Genomic DNA, 21,797 nt, shown 5'->3' on the forward strand with positions numbered 1-21,797 from the left:
GGAGCAAGCTATGGAAAATAGTATTTTGAAGGGAATGTCAAACACAGTGTATCAGGTGATGTGTATTTGGGCTGGGGAGGAGCTGAAAGGGACTATTAAGGCTTATCACGGTCCTCTCTGTCAGTGGCCTCAATGAATCCAATGATACTATCCCTTATGGGCAATACAGTTGGTGAGATCCACTTAATTGAGTCTTAGCTTACGTTAATGAATGGAATACAACAATATGGGATCGATTCAATGACACAAAGGGGAAAGCAAGAGTGCACATGCATGTGGTAGCCTGCATTAATTGTAACGCATATGGAATAAGCTTCCTCTCGGTCTTCCTCTCAGTCCCCGGTAACAGTCATAGTTTCCTTCTAGACAGGCCAGAGCGTCTGTAACCAGGTCAGCTCTCAGGGCAGTATGACATAAGACGGCTCCTTTAACCACAGAGGAAATTGTGACCATGGCTACTCTCAACCCTAACATGCCCCCATGCTCCACCACATTCACGGAGGGTGAGATAACATTTTCCCTGGAAAGGAGGAGCACGTGGAGGTGAGGCGAAGGGGTCGTTTCTGCTTGACGTCTCCAGAATCCTCCTGGTTCATCCATCTGCCCCCTTTCTTAAATGCATCTGGTCCTCCCATGGCGGCCCGGACCAAGAAATTAGCTGATAATTGGAGGCAGGGAACGATTCAATATGGTTTTCATTAAAACCGTTAATCCTATTCTCTGTCAGGCTTTATTTTATAGAGGCTGGCAGACTCTGGGATTTTCCTACAGAGAATCATCTCCACCAGCGAGTTCCACTGAAATAAACCTCTCACCATTTACACATATTCAGTTCCCCCAGGAACAGTCATGTGACCCCGCACAGTTTATCATGCTCAGATTTCCCTCCTTTTCCCCTCTAAAAGAAACATTGGTTATTGACCCTAACAGCACAGAGACAGAATAGTATTAAACGCAGCTTGTTGATATAATCTCCCATCCTTTCATCGATGGGGAAAAAAAGAACAAAAGAGAGAGCATGGGAGAATTCAACTGTTTTAATTATCTATAATAAGCGTGCTTCCGGTTCTGTGTATATTTTCCCAGAGGCGGCAGGAACGGGGTCTGGTTCACTGTAGACCAGTACAGGAACTGATAGTGCTCATTGGCTCTCAGGAGCGTGAGCCAGTTGATATGTTGGATAAACAAGCCTCTGGGGGTTAAGGTTGGGTGCAGGGTGTGTGTGCTTATCTGTGCTGTTAAAAATTAGTCCCATTTCTGTTGTTCGCTCTACAGCCACCATAGACCATTAAACTGCTACCACAGACAGGGATGTGGGTGGAGGATAGGGGCAGGATGTGGAAAGAGCGGATTTTCCAGACCTGAAATCATATCCACTGTTTATTGCTATTTGATTAAGAGCCTCATGCTAATCACATTAGCCTACGTTAGCTCAACCGTCCCGCGGGGGACCCACCGATCCTGTAGAGGTTTTAAGAGCACACCAGGAGATTTGTCTGTCTAAAATAGAGCAATATTTATGTAGAGTAAATCAATGAAACCACTTGGGTTTTGCTGAGCAAGAGCAGCGTCGGCAAAAAAAGAATAGAGCTGTCATGAGGTTAGCTCTATACTTCTGTACACCCTCTTTACTATAGAATAAGGACGTCGTTGAGCTGTAGGTTTGTGCTGCTGACAGAATTTTTCTTTGTACAGTTCTGAAAAACAACATCTGCTGTGTTTTTATCATGTCCGCAGGAGATTAACACAGACTGCAACTAAGTACGGTGAAATCTGAACTTTATATCGAGGGAAGGCTGAGGGAAAATACCGTACCATCAAATCATGAGAAGGTAGAGATGGAAAAACTCTCAACAGGAGTGTATTGTGGTAATGAAGTTCGGCTTCCAGAGCAGAGTCAAGAATAATAGGTTTCTGTACTTTTCAGATGAATTCCTGTCTAGTTGCCATCGCAGATTACTGACCATTAAGGTTTTTCACTTCCCACATTAATATCATAGATATTTCTCTGCAAATGAGGTTTTATTCCTAACCAGACCACACATTTGTACACATAAAAGTAACCAGGAAATAGAATTAGAGCTTGGGTGGCCCTGTGTGTTATAGTCAAAAGGCCCAAATTCAATCACTCTTTAAAGGGGAAATCCGGAGTTCAAAAAAATGACAAAGCGGGTACCCCACCACTTGTTTTGGTAAACAGCTAAGGGATGGTGCTTGAGAAATAGAAACCACTCTCAAATGAATAGACAGAGTTATGAATGCCAGGACTGACCTGACCATCTATGAGATAAAAAAATATATTTTAACCATGCTTGTTTACATTGACTTTGTTTCCAAACATTGGAGTAAAAAAGCGTATATTTTGGGTTTTGATGGGTATGACAGTCGAACTAAGCTCGAGGCAGTCACTTAGAAATGTCCTTGTTTTTGAAAAAAAAATCCATTTTTTTGTCCATTAAAATAACATCAAATCTATCAGAAATACAGTGTAGACATTGTTAATGTTGTAGATGACTATTGTAGCTGGAAACGGTGGATTTAAAAAAAATATATATATATATATTTTTTTTTTTCTCCCCTTTTTCATGGTATCCAATTGTTGTAGTAGCTACTATCTTGTCTCATCGCTACAACTCCCGTACGGGCTCGGGAGAGACGAAGCCGCACTGCTTCTTAACACAGCACGCATCCAACCCGGAAGCCAGCCGCACCAATGCGCCGGAGGAAACACCGTGCTCCTGGCCACCTTGGCCCACCACAGGAGTCGCTGGTGCGCGATGAGACAAGGACACCCCTACCGACCAAGCCCTCCCTAACCCAGGCGACGCTAGGCCAATTGTGCGTCGCCCCACGGACCTCCCGGTCGCGGCCGGTTACGACAGAGCCTGGGCGTGAACCCAGGGACTCTGATGGCACAGCTGGCGCTGCAGTACAGCGCCACTGCGCCACCCGGGAGGCCCTTGGAAACGGTGGATTTTTAATGGAATATCTACATAGGCGTACAGAGGCCCATTATCAGCAACCATCACTCCTGTGTTCCAATGGCACGTTGTATTAGCTAATCCAAGTTTATCATTTTAAAAGGCTAATTGATTTTAAAAGGCTAATTAGAAAACCCTTTTGCAATTATGTTAGCACAGCCGAAAACTGTTGTTCTGATTAAAGAAGCAATAAAACTAGCTTTCTTTAGACTAGTTGAGTATCTGGAGCATCAGCATTTGTGGGTTCGATTACAGGCTTAAAATGGCCAGAAACAAAAAACTTTCTCAAGTCTTGTCTTGTTCTGAGAAATGAAGGCTATTCCATGTGTACTATTCCCTTCACAGAACAGCGCAAACTGGCTCTAACCAGAATAGAAATAGGAGTGGGAGGCCCTGGTGCACAACTGAGCAAGAGGATAAGTACATTAGAGTGTCTAGTTTGAGAAACATACTCAACTGGCAGCTTCATTAAATAGTACCCGCAAAACACCAGTCTCAAAGTCAACAGTGAAGAGGTGACTCCGGGATGCTGGCCTTCTAGGCAGAGTTGCAAAGAAAAAGCCATATCTCAGACTGGCCAATAAAAATAAAAGATTAAGATGGGCAAAATAACACAGACTCTGGACAGAACAACCCTGCCTCGAAGACCAGCATCCCGGAGTCGCCTCTTTACTGTTGAAGTTGAGACTGGTGTTTTGTGGGTACCAGTTGAGGACTGGCAGCTGCTGACTGCCTTTTAAAGACTGTCAGTTTGTCAGTCAGTTCATACATTTGACATGAAATATTCATAAAAATCAACACCTCCATTCAGCGGAAGAGCATAATTTGGGCAATATCAAAAGGGAGCTGGTTTAGTCACCTGCTGTGTGTTTTGGCAGGCCCCAGGCTCTCACTCAAGACCCATACAAAGCTGGATGTAAAGCCCTCTGTAAGTGCCCGTCTACCTGCCTGGCTAACCTGGCATCATCCCGACACCGCCCAGCCCAGCGGGCACACAGCTGCCAGCCTCCACAGAGGAAATGAGAGAGGGCAAAGCCACACACCTGATTCTAATCCATGGCTTAATATTGCATAACACCCACAAACATCTCCTCCAGCTGTCTAATTGAGATTACAAACCGGGTAGTTTGGATACGGGATGCTGATTGGCTAAAGCAGCATTCAGCCGTGTGTATGTGAGACCGTATACCATGACTATGACGTTTAGCCTTTCCCCCTTTATATCATTGTGCCTTTTCACCTCGATAAAATAGCTACATCAACAGTAGTTCGACATGCCGATGTAGAAAATAAGCGTTTAAATTCATTTGAGAGAAACCTAAAATAATATTGTGAAACAAAGTGGGCACTTACCTGCTTCACTGACTGGTGTGCAGAAAAATGGATACATTGTGAGTTTGGGAATACAACAAAAACGGAGCTGAACGTCATTCTATGGGACTTGTATGGTTCAGTGAGAAACATGAATGGCGAAGAATATGGGATGAGCAGCTATGCTGGTTTGAACCGACATATCAACGACCCGCCTCTCAGTTTGGCATGGAGTGTACAGAAGGACACCGAATTCACAACGAGCAACAATGTGTCTGTTGGCGTAATTAAAAAGTTGAGGGAAGAGGGGCGTGACAAAGCGGCCCACCAGTGAATGGCTACATATGGTATGTAACTGTTAGCTAGCTAAATCATTCTAATCAATAAATATTTATTTATAAAGCCCTTCTTACATCAGCTGATGTCACAAAGTGCTGTACAGAAACCCAGCCTAAAACCCCAAACAGCAAGCAATGCAGGTGACTGGCTCGGTTTTAATGTACCCTGACAATATAACTGGTAGCTATGTAGGCCTAACTATTAATATAACTATGCTGCAATAGTTTGTGTCAGGGGGCTAGGGTCAGTCTGTTATATCTGAAGTATTTCTCATGTTTTATCCAGTGTCGTGTGAATTTAAGTATGCTCCCTCTAATTCTCTTTCTCTTTTCTCTTCTCTCGGAGGACCTAAGCCCTAGGACCATGCCTCAGGACTACCTGGCCTGATGCCTCCTTGCTGTCCTCAGTCCACCTGGTCATGCTGCTGCTCCAGTTTCAACTGTTCTGCCTGCGGCTATGGAACCCTGACCTGTTCACCGGACATGTTACCTTGTCCCAGACCTGCTGTTTTTCGACTCTCTCGCTCTACCGTACCTGCTGTCTCTAACTCTGAATGATCGGCTATGAAAAGCCAACTGACATTGACTCCTGAGGTGCTGACCTGTTGCACCCTCTACAACTACGGTGATTATTATTATCTGACCCTGCTGGTCAAATATGAACGTTTGAACATCTTGGCCATGTTCTGTTATAATCTCCACCCGGCACAGCCAGAAGAGGACTGGCCACCCCTCAGAGTTTGGTTCCTCTCTAGGTTTCTTCCTAGGTTCCAGCCTTTCTAGGGAGTTTTTCCTAGCCATCGTGCTTCCACATCTGCATTGCTTGCTGTTTGGGGTTTTAGGCTGGGTTTCTGTATAGTGCTTTGTGACATTGGCTGATGTAAACAGGGCTTTATAAATAGATTTAACTGATTAGCTAACGCTATTGTCTTACATTTCAGGTCACGCAAAACGGCAGCAGCTCCCCCAGTTAAAAGAATGGCATCCATTTCCAGCAGCATGGAGCCACCAAACGACAACATGGGCAAACCAACAATAACATGGGACAATTTTTCCATTTGTGCACAATAAATGGCAACATTCAGATCAACATTAATAAATAATGTGTTAGTCACTCTGAAGTGGCTGGCACTAACGCTCGGTTCTTGCATACATTTAATGTAAGCTTGCTAGCTAGCCCGTGGTTGTTGCCTGTTGTTGTTGCATAGCAACAGTCTAGCAACGACCGAGGATAGCAGCGAGGATCGCAGACTTGTTTACGTGTTGCTGTGCGTTTTGTTGCCAACCTTACTTTGCTACCTGACAATTTTACGGTTTTTACTTTTTAATTACCGTTTATATTTTTGGTTCCCTCAACTTTCTTTTCACTCCGGACGCTTTATCTGGACATGGTTCTACATGACCTCCAACAGCCGAAGCTAAGTAGTAACATTAACATGATGCCTTCTAATTGCAGTCGCTGTACTCATAATATACAGGAGAACGATCGCCTTATTAGACTTCAAATGAATTATCCAGCGATCATACACTGTTTACCAGGGGGCAGGGCTACCGACGTTAAGGCTAATCTGAAGATGTGTAGAGAGTATAGAGATATTGTTATCCACGTTGGCACCAACGATGTTAGGATGAAACAGTCAGAGATCACCAAGCGCAACATAGCTTCAGCGTGTAAATCAGCTCGAAAGATGTGTCGGCATTGAGTAATTGTCTCTGGCCCCCTCCCAGTTAGGGGGAGTGATGAGCTCTACAGCAGAGTCTCACAACTCAATCGCTGGTTGAAAACTGTTTTCTGCCCCTCCCAAAAGATAGAATTTGTAGATAATTGGCCCTCTTTCTGGGACTCACCCACAAACAGGACCAAGCCTGACCTGCTGAGGAGTGACGGACTCCATCCTAGCTGGAGGGGTGCTCTCATCTTATCTACCAACATAGACAGGGCTTTAACTCCTCTAGCTCCACAATGAAATAGGGTGCAGGCCAGGCAGCAGGCTGTTAGCCAGCCTGCCAGCATAGTGGAGTCTGCCACTAGCACAGTCAGTGTAGTCAGCTCAGCTATCCCCATTGAGACCGTGTCTGTGCCTCGACCTAGGTTGGGCAAAACTAAACATGGCGGTGTTCGCCTTAGCAATCTCCCTAGGATAAAGACCCCCTCCATTCCTGTCATTATTGAAAGAGATCATGATACCATCATGATCTCAAAATAGGGCTACTTAATGTTAGATCCCTTACTTCAAAGGCAATTATAGTCAATTAACTAATCACTGATCATAATGTTGATGTGATTGGCCTGACTGAAACATGGCTTAAGCCTGATGAATTTACTGTGTTAAATGAGGCCTCACCTCCTGGCTACACTAGTGACCATATCCCCCGTGCATCCCGCAAAGGCGGAGGTGTTGCTAACATTTACGATAGCAAATTTCAATTTACAAAAAAAAAATTACGTTTTCATCTTTTGAGCTTCTAGTCATGAAATCTATGCAGCCTACTCAATCACTTTTTATAGCTACTGTTTACAGGCCTCCTTGGCCATATACAGCGTTCCTCATTGAGTTCCCTGAATTCCTATCGGACCTTGTAGTCATAGCAGATAATATTCTAATCTTTGGTGACTTTAATATTCACATGGAAAAGTCCACAGAAAAGTCCACAGACCCACTCCAAAACTCAGTGGGTTTTGTCCAACATGTCTCTGGACCTACTCACTGTCACAGTCATACTCTGGACTTAGTTTTGTCCCATGGAATAAATGTTGTGGATCTTAATGTTTTTCCTCATAATCCTGGACTATCGGACCACCATTTTATTACGTTTGCAATTGCAACAAATAATCTGCTCAGACCCCAACCAAGGAACATCAAAAGTCGTGCTATAAATTCACAGACAACACAAAGATTCCTTGATGTCCTTCCAGACTCCCTCTGTCTACCCAAGGACGTCAGAGGACAAAGATCAGTTAACCACCTAACTGAGGAACTCAATTTAACCTTGCGCATTACCCTCGATGCAGTTGCACCCCTAAAAACTATAAACATTTCTCATAAGAAACTAGCTCCCTGGTATACAGAAAATACCCGAGCTCTGAAGCAAGCTTCCAGAAAATTGGAACGGAAATGGCGCTACACCAAACTGGAAGTCCTCCGACTAGCTTGGAAAGACAGTACCGTGCAGTATCGAAGAGCCATTACTGCTGCTCGATCATCCTATTTTTCCAACTTAATTGAGGAAAATAAGAACAATCCGAAATTCCATTTTGATACTGTCGCAAAGCTAACTAAAAAGCAGCATTCCCCAAGAGAGATTTTCACTTCAGCAGTAATAAATTCATGAACTTCTTTGAGGAAAGGATCATGATTATTAGAAAGCAAATTACGGAGTCCTCTTTAAATCTGCGTATTCCTTCAAAGCTCAGTTGTCCTCAGTCTGCACAACTCTGCCAGGACCTAGGATCAAAAGATACACTTAAGTGTTTTAGTACTATATCTCTTGACACAATGATGAAAATAATCATGGCCTCTAAACCTTCAAGCTGCATACTGGACCCTATTCCAACTAAACTACTGAAAGAGCTGCTTCCTGTGCTTGGCCCTCCTATGTTGAACATAACAAACGGCTCTCTATCCACCGGATGTGTACCAAACTCACTAAAAGTGGCAGTAATAAAGCCTCTCTTGAAAAAGCCAAACTTTGACCCAGAAAATATAAAAAACTATAGGCCTATATCGAATCTTCCATTCCTCTCAAAATTTTTAGAAAAGGCTGTTGCGCAGCAACTCACTGCCTTCCTGAAGACAAACAATGTATACGAAATGCTTTAGTCTGGTTTTAGACCCCATCATAGCACTGAGACTGCACTTGTGAAGGAGGTAAATTACCTTTTAATGGCATCAGCCCGAGGCTCTGCATATGTCCTTGTGCTCCTAGACCTTAGTGCTGCTTTTGATACCATCGATCACCACATTCTTTTGGAAAGATTGGAAACCCAAATTGGTCTACACGGACAAGTTCTGGCCTGGTTTAGATCTTATTTGTCGGAAAGATATCAGCTTGTCTCTGTGAATGTTTTGTCCTCTGACAAATCAACTGTAAATGTCGGTGTTCCTCAAGGAACGTTTTAGGACCACTATTGTTTTCACTATATATTTTACCTCTTTACCTCTTCGAAAACATAATGTTAACTTTCACTGCTATGCGGATGACACACAGCTGTACATTTCAATGAAACATGGTGAAGCCCCAAAATTGCCCTCGCTGGAAGCCTGTGTTTCAGACATAAGGAAGTGGATGGCTGCAAACGTTCTACTTTTAAACTCGGACAAAACAGAGATGCTTGTTATAGGTCCCAAGAAACAAAGAGATCTTCTGTTGAATCTGACAATTAATCTTAATGGTTGTACAGTCGTCTCAAATAAAACTGTGAAGGACCTCGGCGTTACTCTGGACCCTGATCTCTCTTTTGACGAACATATCAAGACCATTTCAAGGACAGCTTTTTTCCATCTACGTAACATTGCAAAAATCAGAAACTTTCTGTCCAAAAATGATGCAGAAAAATGTATCCATCATTTTGTTATTTCTAGGTTAGACTACTGCAATGCTCTACTTTCCGGCTACTTGGATAAAGCACTAAATAAACTTCAGTTAGTGCTAAATACGGCTGCTAGAATCCTGACTAGAACCCAAAAATGTGATCATATTACTCCAGTGCTAGCCTCCCTACACTGGCTTCCTGTCAAGGCAAGGGCTGATTTCAAGGTTTTACTGCTAACCTACAAAGCATTACATAGGCTTGCTCCTACCTATCTCTCTGATTTGGTCCTGCCATACATACCTACATGTACGCTACGGTCACAAGACACAGGCCTCCTAATTGTCCCTAGAATTTCTAAGCAAACAGCTGGAGGCAGGGCTTTCTCCTATAGAGCTCCATTTTTATGGAATGGTCTGCCTACCCATGTGAGAGACGCAAACTCGGTCTCAGCCTTTAAGTCTATACTGAAGACTCGTCTCTTCAGTGGGTCATATGATTGAGTGTAATCTGGCACAGGAGTGTGAAGGTGAACAGAAAGGCTCTGGAGCAACGAACCGCCCTTGCTGTCTCTACCTGGTCGGTTCCCCTCTTTCCACTGGGATTCTCTGCCTCTAACCCTATTACAGGGGCTGAGTCACTGGGTTACTGGTGCTCTTTCATGCCGTCCCTAGGAGGGGTGCGTCACTTGAGTGGGTTGAGTCACTGATGTGATCTTCCTGTCTGGGTTGTGCCGTGGCAGAGATCTTTGTGGGCTATACTCGGCCTTGTCTCAGGATGGTAAGTTGGTGGTTGAAGATATCCCTCTAATGGTGTGGGGGCTGTGCTTTGGCAAAGTGGGTGGGGTTATATCCTTCCTGTTTGGCCCTGTCCGGGGGTATCGTCAGATGGGGCCACAGTGTCTCCTGACCCCTCCTGTCTCAGTCTCCAGTATTTATGCTGCAGTAGTTTATGTGTTGGGGGCTAGGGTCAGTTTGTTATATCTGGAGCACTTCTCCTGTCCTATCCGGTGTCCTGTGTGAATTTATGTATGCTCTCTCTAATTCTCTCTTTCTTTCTCTCTCTCTCTCGGAGGACCTGAGCCCTTGGACCATGCCTCAGGACTACCTGGCATGATGATTCCTTGCTGTCCCAAGTCCACCTGGCCGTGCTGCTACTCCAGTTTCAACTGTTCTGCCTGTGACTATTATTATTTGACCATGCTGGTCATTTATGAACATTTGAACATCTTGGCCATGTTCTGCTATAATCTCCACCTGGCACAGCCAGAAGAGGATTGGCCACCCCACATAGCCTGGTTCCTCTCTAGGTTTCTTCCAAGGTTTTGGCCTTTCTAAGGAGTTTTTCCTAGCCACCGTGCTTCTACACCTGCATTGCTTGCTGTTTGGGGTTTTAGGCTGGGTTTCTGTACAGCACTTTGAGATATCAGCTGATGTACGAAGTGCTATATAAATAAATTTGATTTGATTTGATTTTGAACGAGACTTTTGTCCGATGTAATGAGTGCGCTGAGAGTCGGGAAGCAAGTTCAGGGAGTGACTGTTTAATAAATAAACACGAAAAACAAACAAAGCACTGTCATGAAACAGAGTCAATAACACCAGAGGAAAGAACCAAGGGGAGTGACAGATATAGGAAGGTAATCAAGAAGGTGACGGAGTCCAGGTGAGTGTCATGAGGCGCAGGTGCGCGAGACGATGGTGACAGGTGTGTGGGATAATCAGCAGCCTAATGACCTAGAGGCCGGAAAGGGAGTATACGTGACATTAGGACTACTTTTTCTGGTGGAATCTTTTTATTATGAATTCATTTATTAAAGCAACATTTTCAATTTAGATGTGTAGTTCCTTGCCTTACTCTGACGACAACCGTTTTTTATAAAAGCAATAAGACACCTCGGGGGTTAGTGGTACATGGCCAATATAACACGGCTAAGGGCTGTATCCAGGCACTCCGCGTTGCGTCGTGCCTAAGCACAACCCTTAGCCGTGGTATATTGGCCATATACCACACCCCCTCGGGCCTTATTGCTTAAAAAGAGGAAAAAAACAATCACTTATAAACCCCCAAAGATCCTGTATTTACTGAAGTGTATCAGAGTTGCAGCCCAGTCCTCATAGGTTTGGAGGTAAAATATAGATAGAAGTTAGTGGTTAAGATTTTGCCATGTAATCTTCAGAAGCGGTCTGTCTGAAAGCAACTACAACACAGACGCTGTGGTATGTATGAGGATGTGAACCATGCTCTGAGAATCTGTTTCATTGTTTCATCCTTTTTTTTTTTTAAACCACAATTCATTTTGGATCGTATTGCAAATGTTTTGTCTGGCTTTTCTGTTATATTGCACAACTTCCAAACACCGCACCATTTGATCAACGTCAATCTCAATGCTGCGGTGAGAGACCTCGGCGTTCCCACTTACAACCACACCTACCCACCCACACCTGAAACTATTAAAACAAGCAGGAGTTGCCAAATGAAGGGAAGGACTGGCGTGTTGTCTTACCTCGTAGTGTGTGTTTGTTGGGCCACAGGAACCATGGCAGTAGCAGCAGGTAGAGCAGGTAGACCAGAGACAGGGCATTGTAGCGAAACAGGCAGGCTGGGGACACACAGAGGTCAGAGGTCAGAGGAGAGGCACGACACAGACAAACATTAGTCAATGACAAATACACCGCAATTTTTCTGAGTGGTTGAATGATCTGGGTACAAATCTGTGAATTGAGGTCACAATGATGTGTGGACTTTTCAATTAACCAGAGAGAGGAGAAAGGGTGAGGGCTGAGACTGGGGTTGAATTGCTTGAGAATGAACGCCTCTGCCTTTCATCACCAGGCCTCCCTGACACCCTCTTGGTTTGTAACCGCATGCCTCACACATCCACACACACCTCCCCTACTGGAAAACAGTGGAACATCTAATGAGTCTACATACAAGCAGGGCTCTCTCAGGTCCCTGTGAAAGCAGCAGCGCTGGACTGTGTTAACAGTAACACAGAGCTGGATGGCAAGCCAACAGTGGCCTGCTCTGCACTAAACATTCCTTTAATAATGATGATGATGATTATTATGCTGATAATATAGCAGACCCTGTGATTGTCCAAGCATAAAGCTGGTTACTCAGCCTGTGTTCAGTGAACTAGCTAGCTGCTGGTCATTTGAGAGTCTGCCAGGGGACACAAGGGCTTTCCAGACCGCCTGCTGGGGCCCTGGGAGGGCTGCCTTCACACCCCCGCTCCTCTTCTCTCTCCGCTCCCTGGCTGAGCTCTAAGACTGGAAGGGGGAGCTGGGAGCCCAGCGCTCTGATTCCCCTATGCTGTGTTCTGCTCCTTGGGCTCTGGATCGAGGCCTGTTAAGAGTCCTGCCACAACCATCCGTCTCACAGCGTTTCATCCTCACACAACCAACTCTCCTCTGGCCCTCTGGGTTTGCCCCTCAGTAACCTAAAGTAGCAGGCGTAAAAGAAACGGCTGAGCAGGGTCGGAAGAACCTATAAGCATCCGGTTCAGGCTTCACCTCTTCTCTGCTTTTCCTCTGAAAACCGGATGCTTCCGGTTTACACCGACTCCACTGAGGGTTGCCCCACAGAGACCCAGCAGGGAAACACAGCAGGGAAACGCAGCAATGCACCGCACAGTGTCCACAGCTGACGGCAGAGAGCCCACCCTACACATCACAACATATCCACCATAATAATGCCCGGCAGTCAGTCACCCAGTACAGTACTGTGTCCCAGCCCCGCAGGCGCTCCGCCCCGGCCTACAGTCTGCTACAGATCTATAATTAACACAACCAGAATGGGAGAACAAAGACAGGCTTTGTCCTATAAGTGAGAGTCAATGAGCTAGCTCGCGTGTGGCCCACAGCGCTGTTTGTTCTAAGGATTTCACTGGCCCACTCCAGGGAGTCTTTCTGCTATTTCTAGCTTAATTGTTAGCAAAACCTGAACAGCTCTCACTCTCTCCTTCTTTCATGTGGATCATATAGGGACAATATATATATATATTTTATATAACACGCGTGCAAAATGTCAAGTGTCATGTGCAGTGTAATGTCTTTAGCAAACTGATCTTGAGGATGGACCAGCTGGCTGACAACATTGGCTGAGGGGCGAGTCACTGTGACTTACTGTTTTGACTTAATGTACATATTCCCATGGTTACCTCACCCACGCATGATGTAATGTGACATGAGCTAATGCTGGGTTTCCCAAACTCGGTCCTGCCCCCCCCCCTGTACAAGTTTCATTTCCTGCCATAGCACTACACAACTGAATCAAAGCTTGATGATTAATTGGCTATTTGAATCAGCTGTGTAGAGCTAGGGCAATAAACAAAAGAGGGAGGGGGGCAGCTGGGAGGGGGGGGGGGGGGGCAGCATTAGATGGGCTGATAAAAGTGACAATGTCTACTCTAGTTTACTTGGTCTCTAGCCCCCGCCCAGCCAAGGGTGAGGTCTACCTCAGAATGTGTGTGATTCGAGTTCATCTTTTCAACACTGACCACAGACTGCTGCAGGGAGGTTCTATGGTCAAAAACCAGCAGCCTTGTGTCTGTCTCTAATCAGCTGGTTCTGGATCAGAGAGTGAGGTCATCAGCTTCTCATCCCACAATCAACAGGCTTCGACAGAGAGCAGAGAGGGGGGGAATGCCCCTAGTCTGCTCTTATTATACTGTAAATATGTGCTGCTAATAGGCCGTGAGAGCTTTTTCCTTTCTATCAATCTCTCTCCCCGGGCATTGAATCCCAAGCACCTTCGCTCGCATGTGCACACATGCATTCGTACCCACACACGCACTCATACCCACGCACTAAACCAGCCTGTGACACAGTGCCGAAAAATGGGCCATAACTCAAAAAGTTCAACAGTGTGAGGAGTTCATCCTGCGTTTCCTTCTTACTTTCCATCGCACTTCATCCATCTCTCTGACTGGCTGGCCGTCTGTTTACCTCCTATGTAGCATAACCCCAGTGTTTCCATTCCCCTACCTGCCTGGCTGCCTGACTGCTTGAGCAGTTACACTACACTACTACTACTGCACCCGGCTAGGAAAGTAGAGGTCAGCAAATCAGGATTACTGTAATTCAGGGGCTTTAATACTGTATGAACAATGTCCACTGTTCAATTACTGAAGAATCTCCTTATTAACAATCAATGAGAGATGAGCGGCTCGGATGAGTAGCAGTATTAGACGTTCTCAAACAAACACACCAAACATCTGTCAATCAGGTGTGGCGTGAGTGGGACAGACAGAGTACTGAGATCAGAGATCCTGTGGTGCAGAAACAGAGAGAAAGGCCATGTGATCAAGGGGGCAATTAGCCATCCAGAGAGAGGAGTGGGTTCCTCCTCTCAAAAAGCAGCACTACCTCACTCGGTTGTTCCTATAGGGTCAAAGCCCTAACATCCCAGCCTAGACTCCCACCACCAACGACTCTAAATAGCAGAGCCCATAGACTCTCAAACTATGCATCGGATAGATTCAGGAAATTATGGTAATCGAGATTGGAAAAATCAACAGCATGCCGCAGAGCTGGGGTCATGACGCATCTCTGAGGAACACACTCGGGGTGTGTGAGTGTGTGTGTGTCCCAGCTTGGTCTGTGCCCTGTGCAGAGTCAAACACGGTGAAAAGCTGTTCTCTTATGCCCAGGGCCTTCTTATGCTCTATGGTAAAACACTTTTGGATTACACTTACTGTAGCTGGCTCATTTAGAGGTACCATTTATACTCCGCAGACATCACACTGAATTAAGTCTCAAGCTCTAATTTGTCAATAATAAATCTGCCAATGTTTGTCCTTTAGAGTTGCCTAGCTATTTCTGGGAATAGTTTACAAATGGATACCTGTGTGTCTCTGGAGCACATCTCACCACCAACATATATTTCAATATGATTCCTCTTAATTAGTGAAAATAATAAGAATGGTTGTTTCTTGAGGGTCTTGATCACTGTCAATCCTTTACCAAACCAAACCATGGACCAAACTACTGACAACATGAGGCATTGTAAACTGCAAAGGCTAACAGGCTTTTTACATGTTACTCTCTCAAATATCTAACCATTACATAGTTGTTGACTCAACAGTAGTCTAATCCTTAATGTCAATAGACAGTCACACTTCATATATACAACACCTAGTCCAACTCCACCTAGTCCAACTCCACCTAGCCCAACTCCACCCAGTCCAACTCTACCCAGTCCAACTCCAACTCCACCCAGTCCAAATCCACCTAGTCCAACTCCACCTAGTCCAACTTCAACTCCACCCAGTCCAACTCCACCTAGTCCAACTCCACCCAGTCCAACTTCACCTAGTCCAACTCCACCCAGTCCAACTCCACCTAGTCCAACTCCACCTAGTCCAACTCCACCCAGTCCAACTCCACCTCGTCCAACTCCACCTAGTCCAACTCCACCCAGTCCAACTCCACCTAGTCCAACTCCACCTAGTCCAACTCCACCCAGTCCAACTCCACCCAGTCCAACTTCACCTAGTCCAACTCCACCCAGTCCATCTTCACCTAGTCCAACTCCACCCAGTCCAACTCCACCCAGTCCAACTCTGGGTCAGTCAGTCCAACTCTCTCCTGTATTGAAATGTTCTTGCCAATCTTTCCAGGGCTTTGGCAGTTTTTCCCTGAACTTGAGGTTGTTTACTGTACGGCAAATAGAAAGGTCTCAACAGAGTAATCCTGCTAAGCTGACTGAACATGAACCTGCAATGGAAGAACACTGAAGAGGGAGCTGACCTTTTACACTCAAAATGGTTGTCATTTTCCGGTGCACACTCAAAATGTCATCATCTCCATGAGGCAAAGACTATTGGGAGAGTCCAAGCTGCTGATCTGATCGCCGTTCTGCTACTTTAAGATTATGTTTAGAAAAACAAATTTGTATTGTTTCTAAAATTGGCTAGATAGTAGATAGTGGTGATTGAATTTTTTGAACTGTATGGGCCTGTCTGTAAAGCAGATTGTCACGTGGGATGACACTGGAGAGACGAAGCAGGTACGGGGAGTAACACATTTAATAAAGAACGGACATGGAACGAGACAGTAACAGCGTCAGCAAACTAATAATACAGACAAAAAACAATTAATGCAGCAGCGGGGAACAGAACAAGGGAACTGACAAATATGGGGGAGGAAATAAACAGATGATGAGTGAGTCTAGGTGAGTCCAATATCGCTGATGCGCGTGATGAGGGAAGGCAGGTGTGCGTAATAGATGATAGGAGTGAGTGATGCAGGGCAGCCTGGCACACTCGAGCGCCGGGGAGCGGGAGCAGACGTGACACAGATCAGCAGTGAATCATCTCAGATCACAGTTTTCAGTGTTCAGTTTCACTGCCAGAGCCAAATCTGATTAAAATACATTTCCAAGGTGCGTAATTGCCACCGGTCATGAGCAACACACTCACAGTGGATCTGTCTAATATCAGAGCAAATGGATCGCAATACTCTCCACCCTCCATGTATTTACAGTGTTTTCAGTGTAGTGTAGTGGTGCTTCTGAGAACACGTGGCAAGACAGTGACTGTGACAAGCAGAGTCCCAGAGAAACCAACCCAGTCAGTTAAAGGCTCCTCTCGCTCAGACAAAGCAGTGCTTTGACAAATACTAAGAGGCAGTGGCGCCAATATGATCTCTGCAGTCCGCTGCAGCTTTCCTTCCCCGGTAGCGTGGCCAAATGCCTGTTTATCAGATGGGCAGACGCCCAGTTTTCAGGGACCTCACCTTGGTCCTGACAGCAGCTCCTCAATCACATCTGAGCATCTCCCTGGAGCTAGCTGAATCATAGTGGAGGCACGGCAACATGACCGTGTCACCACATGTAACGTGAGAGAAAGAAAATCAAATACCTAAGGCATGTCCTGCCAAAAGGCAGGCACACCACAGAACACTGTCAACAGAAAGTGCCATGTGACTGCAGCTCACATGTGCATACAGAATAGAGCTACCCCACCGCAGAAGCACTACACACTACACACACCCCAGATGGTTCATGGCAGTCACATCAAAGGCGATTGAAAATGACAAATAACCTTTAGCAGCAGAAAACGGAGGGAGGAAGTTGAGAGAGCGAGGGAAAACATAAGAAGCAAGGCCAACTGCGATCACTCGTTTGGGTCTGTGAGCAAGTGTGTCTGCCTGCCAGGCCCAGTGAAGCCAACAGCTACATGACTCCAGGGGCCCACAGCTGGCCCTCACAGTGACCTCAGTCTACAGGTATGTGAACACAGCTCAGTCCGGCACGGGTCACAGAGACAGGAAGAGAGATGGCTGGAGAGGGACAGAGGGGGAGGGTAGGAGAGAGAGGAAAAAAGAGACAGATGGAAAGGAAGAGCAAGGAGAAAATTAGGATATAAAGACCTCTCTTTATATCCTAATTTTCTCCTTGCTCTTCCTTGGAGGTGGGGGAGTGAGAGAGAGATGATATGGGAGAGGAGTGGGTGAGTAAGCATCTTGGATGAGCCAAGTGGGTAAAGGGTAGTGAGAGGAGGGACAGATACTGGAACATGGAAACATCTTCGGAATGAACAGCAGGGTGCTGATGTCAAGCAAAACATCTGGGAAACTCTAAACTGGCAACTGCGTAACCGTCCTCGTCAACAGTGGCTATGAGTAATCCTGCACTATAATTGGCGCTGTAACTGGACTAACTATGACGCTCAAAGAAGACAACACTAGATCAATGTTTACATATTAACATTAACATATTACATAAGTTTGTTAAAGCACACAATGATCCTGAGCGCAATCATATGTTTCTTTCAAATTCATCACGATGGCCTGGTTAATACTGGGCGTAATTGTAGTCTTTAATTTTTTTGCTACATAACACAAGGTCAAATCTTTAATATGGAAGGTTGAATGACATGTAGATCCCTCACAGAAGTTGAGTGGATTATGTACGTCTCTCTCATACAGCGGTGTGGGTTCAATGGGTCTCTATGGATCTATGATTCCTCCTGACTCTTTGGCTCTGGTTAGAATGAGTCACATAGAGGTCTTCCATTGCAACGGTCCCAGATCTGCCGTCTTCAACATGTCTTGTGTTTTCACTGCCATACAGCTGAAAGGACCCTCTTATTCAACTCACCAGTGGAAAGTACCCTAACTAGGCTCACTACAGTCTATCAGTCTATCACCTCGGCACTCACTCTGGTCTTATTATTCTGCAGGAGCCTGCGTAGCTGAAGAGAGAGGGGCTTAAGGGGAAATGTAGGGAGCCGTTTTCCATAGCCGCCCCCAGTGTTCCATGATGTCAGCTGAGCTCAGGGAGAGAAACAATGGTTCATGGAAGCCATTAAGTAATCAACTGCGTGTTTAAATAGGACCCAATCTCCATGTGGACAGTGGAGCGATCAACTAATGAGGACGGCTTTATGTGATAATTAAAATAAAATGGCCAGTCTGGATGTGACAGAGCTCTGACAGTTTTACATGCATGCTCTACTGCAACTCTCCGGTACAGTGGAGAAAAAGCCACGTCCACAGTTGTGGATCCACGGCTTAAAACCATAAGATAGCAGCTCTAGATTGCCATATTGCGGGATAGCCTACCATTCTAATCCATTCATATCTACTAGGGCGAATGGGTTGTTCCTGGACTGAGGCCGGCCCAGGGAGCCTGATCCCAGCTCTTGTGTTCTGACGGAGAGAGGAGATGGTGGGGAGCCAGAGTCAGGGCAGCTCTCCCAGCCAGACACAGAGCTGGGTTATAGGGGTGAGTGGAGAAAGACAACCCCTCCCTGGAGCGCAGGCCGTGAATGGCTTCCAGGATGATGAATCCCATTGCCAGCTGCTAAAGCCTATAGATCTGGCAGGCCCTGCATGAGACCTAAAGCCAGAGACAATCCCCCTTCCTCTGTCTTTCCCACACACACACTGCACATACTGTTTGCTCAAATACTGAGCTTCCCGCAAAAATCTGCTTGTGTGCCCGCGAGGAATTGGAAAATAAAAAGCGAGGAGAACTGAGAATCTGAAAGCAACCAGCCCTCCTGTCAGTGTCTGTTCCTGGAGAATTAGCGGCCACTGTGACCTCCATTCTCGCTCATTTTCATGTTTCCAAACAGAGGAATTCCTTTCGACAAACAAGAGTTAATTTACTTCACTCTCAAACTTTCCCGTTTCTGCATGCTATTACTGTTATCATTTTATTACTGTTATCATTTCAGAGAGAGAGAGAGAAAGTCAAGAATCATGCCCTTAAGGGTAGCAATTTAAAAAGGATACAAGCCATTCATGTGTGATCCGCAGGACAATAGTAGGGCCTAAACAGAGACAACTAGACAAAACTAAACAAGCCAGAGCAACGGAGGGGAACTTCGTTAACTAGAATCGCTCTCTGAAAGACACCTTGCCGCAGGAATAAAAGATTTGCAAGCGCCATTAAGTATGTGTGGTGTGTGAATAAGAAATGGGGAACTTGGATATGGAGATAATATGGAGACAATTCACTCATATAACCTACTGAAACATGAGAACAAATCTGAGTCAACTCCTAACAAACTAGCTGGCATGGCAAGAAGTGCATGCTGCCAAGTCAATCTCTATCCATCTGTCCATGCACATTGCAGCTCTATGAAACAATGCTCATTCTTCAATCCTCTAAACAATCACTTCCCCTTTGGTTTCCCTTCCCTCCGTGATGGGTGAAACTGTTCTACTTCTGTGCCAGCAGACTGGTCTCATAGATTAGACATAGTAAATGTAAATCCGAGACACTGAAATTAGTATAATATGTTACTTTTGGTATGGTTACATAAGACAGGTTACTTCAAACAAAAATGAAAGTAGGGCAGTTGGTCGGGGTGGATGAGTGAGCATAGAATGCAAACATCTAGCAGCCTAAAGGTTGTGTGTTTGAATCTCATCAAGGACAACTTTAGCTTCTTACTATTTTTTAGCTGCTTTGCAACTACAGTACTTAGCATGTTAGCTAATCCTTCCCCTAACCCTTTCAGCTAACACTTCCCCAAACCTTAAACCTTTTAGCTAACCTTTCCCTAACCCCTTAACCTAACTCCTAACTTTAACCCTAACACTAGAGCTAGCTAACGTTAGCCACCTAGCTAACGTTAGCAAAAACAAATTGCATTAGGAATTCCTAACATACCAGTTTTGCAAATTCATAACATATTGTACGAATTGCTATTCGTAACATATCGTATGAATTGTAATTCATAATATATCATGTGAATTGTAATTTGTAACATATCATACGAAACGGATGATGGAGATCCACAAATGAATACATACCATACGAAACGTAACATATCATACTAAACGGAGTGTCTCGGATTTATGTACAGAATAATACGAAATGCTCTTGGGTGCCAGGGGAGGAAACCACTTGGGTGCCAGGGGAGGAAACAGCTCCGTGAGAGAAGTTTTGCCCTTAAAATAGAAAATAAGCATCTAATACGTGCCCCTTTCAAACACTATGAATATTTCCATTAGTATGAATGCAGTATCTTGTGACAAACAGCCAGGTCTGCCCTTTGGAGGTCTGAATGGCCATGCTGTGCTCAAGGGGGTTATTACTATTTCTGCATACATAATAACCCATCTATCACCCTGTTCTAAAGGATAAAAATGAACACCACTCTCTACCTATTGGTGGGAGACTTCTCCACCCAAAGGACACAGAGAGCAAAGGCGTGTGCCATGTGGCCCGAGAAGATAACGGCGCTAGCCAAGCAACCTAAACAGACTGTCACTCTTACCCTTCACTCCCTCCCTCTTTCTCTCTTTGACCAGTAAAGGCAGCGGAGGCTCTGAGAACATGTGTGGGGAGGATATTGCACCACCACCTCAATTCAGATCCAGAACCAAAGCGGCGCAGTCAGACAACGGCACGAGGAAGCAATTTCCCATAAAACGGCCCATAACAGAAGTAGCATTCAGCGTGAAGAACAGAATGTGGACCCTGTCGTAAAAGTCAGAAAGCCTTTTGATATGCCCAGTTCTCACCTCAGCCTGCAGCCTGCTCTTCAACACTTCACAGCCCTCTCCCTGACTATGTACTCTGCCCTCTCATCATCATCATCATCATCTGATGCTTGCCTGCCTCCCCTAACAAGCAGGGAGATCAGGGTCATTTTGTAATCCAGTTACTGGAAATGGAAATGGAAAGTAAAAAGCACAAGACTTGTCAGGGCAAGTGTGTGAGGAATGTTTACAGAGAGGAATAATCTAACACGTTGAATGGTGAGAGTTTTAGCTTGTAGCTCCCACTTGGCTGTCATTTCTGCTTCGGGAGTTTGCTAGGCCATATGGCCTAGTTACAGTTGCAAGAAGCGATGATATAGTTTGAAGTGCAATTATTTTGAAATTCAGAAGAACTACACTTCCCTACAGTGTTTCCTTACAGACTAGCCTCAGTCAGGTTCAAAACCATGAATGCAGAATAAGCATGATTGGACAGAACACAATTAATACTATTGGTATAACCCATACCGTTTGGAACAGACATACAACACCACACAAACATAGGAGCACCTACACTACATATTATCCAAACTAGTGCCCTTAACCTCAGAGCTTTCACCTTTGAAACCCAACGTAAGTCAAGGTATTCATTTCAAAAGAAATATATAGATTTTTGCGATTTACATTTTCAGAG

At 45.2% G+C, this 21,797-nt stretch overlaps 1 protein-coding gene across 2 annotated transcripts in view; it reads right to left on the reverse strand.

The window, feature by feature from the left end:
* The window catches only part of LOC110506407 (piezo-type mechanosensitive ion channel component 1), a 79,745-nt gene that overhangs the window by 43,654 nt on the left and 14,294 nt on the right, over positions 1-21,797 (reverse strand). For both annotated transcript variants that reach the window (XM_036964025.1, XM_036964024.1), the window contains exon 2: positions 11,668-11,763. In XM_036964025.1, coding sequence (XP_036819920.1) covers positions 11,668-11,763 — 96 coding nt within the window. The remainder of the gene's footprint in view (positions 1-11,667; positions 11,764-21,797) is intronic.

Source organism: Oncorhynchus mykiss, chromosome 26, assembly GCF_013265735.2.
Source record: "Oncorhynchus mykiss isolate Arlee chromosome 26, USDA_OmykA_1.1, whole genome shotgun sequence".
NCBI classification, from domain to species: Eukaryota; Metazoa; Chordata; class Actinopteri; order Salmoniformes; family Salmonidae; genus Oncorhynchus; species Oncorhynchus mykiss.